The sequence below is a fragment of the Syngnathus floridae genome, chromosome 22 (assembly GCF_059516105.1).
Source record: "Syngnathus floridae isolate MCC-2025c chromosome 22, RoL_Sflo_1.0, whole genome shotgun sequence".
NCBI classification, from domain to species: Eukaryota; Metazoa; Chordata; class Actinopteri; order Syngnathiformes; family Syngnathidae; genus Syngnathus; species Syngnathus floridae.
In genome coordinates, this window is record NC_142434.1 from 5,651,051 (window position 1) to 5,657,050 (window position 6,000).

General features: G+C 45.3%; 1 protein-coding gene across 2 annotated transcripts in view; it reads left to right on the forward strand.

Moving 5' to 3' along the window:
* wnt5b (wingless-type MMTV integration site family, member 5b) overlaps positions 1-4,612 on the forward strand; it is a 35,531-nt gene extending 30,919 nt beyond the window's left edge. For both annotated transcript variants that reach the window (XM_088366626.1, XM_088366625.1), the window contains exons 5-7: positions 18-310; positions 3,273-3,431; positions 3,503-4,612. In XM_088366626.1, the coding sequence (XP_088222752.1) occupies positions 18-310; positions 3,273-3,431; positions 3,503-3,802 (752 nt within the window). In that variant the 3' untranslated portion in view covers positions 3,803-4,612. The remainder of the gene's footprint in view (positions 1-17; positions 311-3,272; positions 3,432-3,502) is intronic.
* Positions 4,613-6,000: the final 1,388 nt, after the last annotated feature.

Genomic DNA, 6,000 nt, shown 5'->3' on the forward strand with positions numbered 1-6,000 from the left:
CCCTCCCCCTCCTCCAGGCTCCAGGGAGACTGCGTTCACCTACGCCATCAGCGCCGCCGGCGTGGTCAACGCCATCAGCCGAGCGTGCCGCGAGGGCGAGCTATCCACGTGCGGCTGCAGCCGAGCGGCGCGGCCCCGGGACCTGCCCCGCGATTGGCTGTGGGGCGGCTGCGGCGACAACGTCCACTACGGCTACCGCTTCGCCCGCGAGTTCGTGGACGCCCGCGAGCGCGAGAAGAACTTCCCCCGCGGCTCGACCGAGCACTCACGCACTCTGATGAACCTGCAGAATAACGAGGCGGGACGACAGGTATTTTTCCCGCAATTTGGTCACGCTTCAAGTTTAGACATCTGGAGTGTCGTCTCCTTGTAGGTCAGGAATGCGTGGGCGCGTCAAGGTGGCCCCAGTCTGCCTGACCTGTCGGTATTTCTGTGTGTGTGTGCGTGTGTCAAGGTTATTTATTGGGAGGGTCCAAATGGTAGAACTGCTAATGCCCTTGGAGTTTAGCTAGGTCACCCGGTCAATGCGCATTCCAGCAGGGGAACACACATAAACAAATGCGACATTTTGTTCACTTTTGTTAAGTCATTCATGAGAATATTGGACTCATTCGCTCGGCCGTTTTCTATCTTTTCCAAGGGACAATGGGAGTTGTTTGGGAAGCCCCGACAAGAACGGCACTAAAAGCAACCTTTCACCTTTGATTAGGCTCCACATCCAGCGACGCGCCGCCTCGTAAAAGGTCCATTTGCTGCTTGGCGCTGAATGGCGCATGAGGAGAATGTGTTTGTCTAAGCTGTTTATAAGACCGGATCCCCGAGTGTGTTTCGCGTGCACGGCCCCTTTGCATTTGATTTGCGCGAGAGAACGGTGAGCCTGGTTTTGAGTGTAGGGCGGAGGTCAAAGGTCAGGGCCTGGTGAGCTTGTGTGCCATGAGGGTCCCTCTGGGGCTATAAGGGAGTGGATGAGTGTTGTACACGTAGGGATGAATTAATCGGATTCAAATTGACATGGCAGGGTGGTTAAAAGTCGGTTGTCAATTTGCAACAGCACAAAAAAAATTTGGTCAAAAGGCTTTTTTTTTTTAGTACAGGGACCAGAACTGCCAATGCTGAAAATCTGAAAACGCATGCGACCCCTTGGATTTTTAATTTTTTTTTGCCGTACTAGAATAAAGTGTAGTTGCACCTCCGCTACAATAGGTGGCAGTGGTGATCTCCTGAAAGTGTGCATCCTCTGCAGAAGTTAGTTATAGAAAAATTATACTATCTATAATAAGGGCAGAGGGGGGTGGCACCAAATATTTTTTTCTTCCTTCTTGAGGGTATTAAAAAAATAATTGAGGAGCACTGTGTTAAACCCCGCACCCCCCAATTTTTTTTATTTATTATTTATTGTAATACAGAGTTATAAAAATCGGATGTGAATTAATAAATCATCAAATATTATATCGCAACCCTCGGAGACATGCGAACATGCACATTTTCCTCCTTCATTGTTTCTTGTCCATCAGAACGGAAGAGAGATGAAACACAAGAAGGGGAAAAAAACTGAGGAAGACTCGTTTTTTTTCAGCCCGACACGCTGGTTTGGGGATTTGTCCCGCTCGGTTGAACATGGCAAACCACGGCGCTTTTGTGTGGAGGTGACAGGGGCGTGCCGCGATATATATGTGTGTGTGTCTGTTAGCGTTTAGCTTCATTTGACTTGTGCACAAAAGCAGACAACGTGTGTGCTCATGGAGGTGTGTGTGTTTCAAGCGTCTGCTGGGACGCGGGGCTTGAGCGATGGACCTCGGTCACACTCCCCCGACTCTCAAAGACTGGCGCGCACACACCGGGGGCTCACTGTCTCCGTTTGACACAAATCAAATGAGGCGGCTCTTGTCTCACACACTCTCTCACACACACACACACACACACACACACACACACACACACACACACACACACACACACACACACACACACACACACTGAATGTACATTCTCAGTCGAACCTCCCCTGAGAACACATTTATCTTTCATTGCCATAATTTTTTTGTAGCAAACTCTAACAATGTCGCTTCGGAAGAGAGAAATAGTGGTTAGAAAAAGTTTGATGCGTGCAAGTTAATCAATTTTGCAAGCAGAGTGGATAAATCCTTGCCTTTGAAGCATGACAATGTAGAAATCCATAATGGATTTCAAGCTAGACTTGAGGAGGGGTGACCGGCGGGCCGATCAATTCCTCTGGCGGGCAGGCGAGTGGATATATTTTTATAAGAACCATTTTAGATGAAGTAGCAGGTATTGGATTGACAGTTGGTAGTTGAAGTAGGCGTGGTGTCAGCAGACACGCCCCCCACAATTTGAAACAAGTCTAATTTTGGCCAATTTTTTTTCACCATCCAAACCATTCACACACACACACGCACACACACACACGCACACACACACACGCACGGCTCCCAACCTATTGTTCCTGACAAGACCGTGTCTCCATCACGGATGACTGACCGTGTCACTGAGCCCAGCAGGCATGTCCCACCAAAGAGCACAGTGTGATACTTATAACACACACACACACACACACACACACACACACACACACAGGCACACGCACATACCCGCACACACACTCACACAGCATGACTTCATATGTAAGACTACGTGACATGTTTTGGCAATGTATGTAATAAAATGTCGAAAAAGGGACTATTTATTTATATGGAAAGATTAAAAAACACATTGTCTAACTCTAGTGAAGAATATATACAAAAATGTCATTGTAAGGTTGGATGGCAAGATTGCAGGGTGGCGACTGCTATGCCTGCTGGGTAGAGAAGGAGCGGGATTGATAAACTGGGTGGGGGGGTGTCAGGGTTCCAAGGTTAACAGAGGTCAAAAGGTAATTGGGATCAGGCAACCCGAGGAGAGGACAACCAGTGACGTGAGTCTCATAGAAAGAACACAGAAGAGTTTTATGTGTGCGTGATGAGTGATGTCAATTGAAAAGTTTAAATATTCAAAATGAAAAATAACTAAAAAAATCTATCTATGTATAACATTTACTTAATTTTTTGTTTTAATTAAACGGTGTGAGTGGGGCCCCAAGTCATACTGAGGGCCTCATTGGCGTTTCCACTGTAGTTCCACATAGGCGCCACAAGAGAGCAGCATTGCCACCCTCTCTGAGCCACACTCAAGTTTCAAAACTTTTCTTCTTCGTATTCGAACCTCTGGCACAGTTGAGATGATGACCACATGTTTTTTTTCTATGAATCTCCCAGGCGGTGTACAACCTCGCCAACGTGGCCTGCAAGTGTCACGGTGTGTCGGGTTCCTGCAGTCTGAAGACATGTTGGCTCCAACTGGCTGACTTCCGGCGTGTAGGCGAGTTCCTCAAGGAGAAGTACGACAGCGCCGCCGCCATGCGCATCGGACGAAGGGTAACCGGATCAGCACATCTGTTTAAAAAAAAACAAAATATTGTCCACTAAGCATGTTTTCGTCCAATCAGGGCAAACTAGAGCAAGTGGACAAGCGCTTCAACCCGCCCACCCCAGAGGACCTGGTCTACATCGACCCCAGCCCGGACTACTGCCTCCACAACGAAACCACGGGCTCACTGGGCACCCGTGGCCGCCTGTGCAACAAAACATCGGAGGGCATGGACGGCTGCGAGCTTATGTGCTGCGGCCGCGGCTACGACCAGTTCAAGACGTATAAACACGAGCGCTGCCACTGCAAGTTCCACTGGTGCTGCTACGTCAAGTGCAAGCGCTGCACCTCATTGGTCGACCAGTTCGTCTGTAAATAACCTTCGGGGGAGTGGGGAGGCGAGGCCCGAGCGGCTTCGGGTTCGGTTCAGGCCTACTTTCCTGCTTTCCTGACCCAAACCGAAAAAAAGAAGGCTCACGCGTGACTCCGATGAATAAAATATATAACTAAATAATAAATAGACTATTTAAAAAGAGACGCTTTGGATCATCATCCCCTTTGATTCTGGCCTGCGGGATATTACGAGACGAAGGAAGGGCTTGTGGAAGACTGGAAAAGGGAATCATTCTTCAAGGCACACTTAAGCGTCGAAAAAGGGGACACTCCATTAAACAGTCCATTTGTCTGCACGTTAAGCGGCGGAATTCCCCGGCGCGCTCGCAGCTCCCGCGACCCGACGAGCGACAGCGGTTAACGAGGCTTCGCCCGGTCGCCGCCATCTTGCCTCAACCGGGCGTGACCTTCATTGGCGGGGAAAAGGCGCCGGGGCTAAAAAGCTCCATTAGCGAGATTGATGACGCCGCGGCGAGAAGATGCTCCAACTCGAATGCTAATGAACAGTCAACCGAGCTTAACGTCTTCTTTTTGGTGGCCTTCGCCATCTTGCTTCCAAAATTAATGCTTGTTGCCTATGGTGGAAAAGAATTGGTAGATAATCATAATTCAATCCAGCGGCTGGAAAAATGAACGTCTGTGTGTGTGGCAAAAAAAAAAAATAACAGAAGGGACTGCAATTTATTATGTGCTACTTAAAATTAGATCATAAGAGAAAGTATATATTTTATTACTGTTTTTTCCTGTTTTGTATGTTTTATACTTATTCTTTTGATAAACTAGTCTTTGGAAAATGACACCTTGTTTCTTGTTCTGCTTTTTAGAAGCTTTGTTTTACAACAAAGCCTTGTTTCTCGAATGTAAACACCGCCATTTTGAATTCTCCCCAATAAATAAATAAATAAATAAATAAATAAATAAATAGGGCCAACAAGCTACTTTGATCAATTTGACCCAGTTTTGGGGTACAACCCAGAAAGCACCGATGACCTCAGTGAGCTTGCCATTAACTGGATTTAGCACATACGTAACACGAGCTTTATTCACGATTTTTATTACCAGCACTTTTTTTCGGTCTTCTGTGTTCAATCTCCTGGTTCTGTGACGCAGAAAATTCTATTTAAATCTTCAACACAAGAAAAAATCACATAAGCAATGCAAATTTGACATTTCCTGTGTGATCCCCATTTCAGATTCCCTTATAGTAATTATTTTAGACTAATACATAATCGCTCATGTGTTAAGCGTGTTCATTTGCATGTTTTTCATAAGGTCTATTTTTCATTCAACACTTTCAGTCTTGCACAGGATGTGCAAGATGAACTTTAAATTGAAAGGTTAATGCCCACGTCTGCATCACTTCTTATCCTAATTGGGTCCGTTAAAGCTGCCATGTTTTTCGCTCGCTCGCTCACACGCTAATCATTCGGATACACCAAGCAGCTCAACATACGTGTTGTATTGAAGTCCACATATTTAGGATAAAAATGTGTATTATTTCTGACCTTTTGGGGGTTAACCTATTAGCATGTTTAGGTACTGTTCAAGGTTGAGCTCACTGAAGCCGCTAAATGAATGTTAAGCGCCATCACTCGCAATCACGTCTAATGATGAAGCTGTCATGGGGGTAACCGCCATGAAAAGCGAATTAAAAGTGAACACAGGCCACATTTTATAAGCAGCAGGAGGTTGAAGATGGTGCCAAGTACTTGCCAGCATGTAAAGCTAAAGATACACTGCAAAAAAAATAAAACTTCTTGTACTTTTGAGGCTAAAATATAAATCTAATTTGGAAAAAACGTACAAATATAAATTATTGATATTTATGGCAAAAATAGTTTCACGTTGGAGGACAATACAAGATACAATGAAACTCTTAATTGTGAAACACGGGTAGGCCAATTATTCACAGTAAATTTTGTATTGCCCAACTCAAAATTTTATCAAAATTAGTTGCCTTGAAATTTTGAGTTAACCCTTTTTTTTTTTTCCCCAATACATTGTTTTGCCAAGAATTTTGAGACCATTGTTAATTATTCACTCAATCTCCCCAGAAACCACCAGCCAAATCCGGCTTCAATTATTTATTATCTAGTTGGTACGGTATGAGCAAAATGGTCACATTCCCCAAACTAATCTGCATATAAAGTAATATTTTAGTGTCATTTTAGATGTGATGCAATA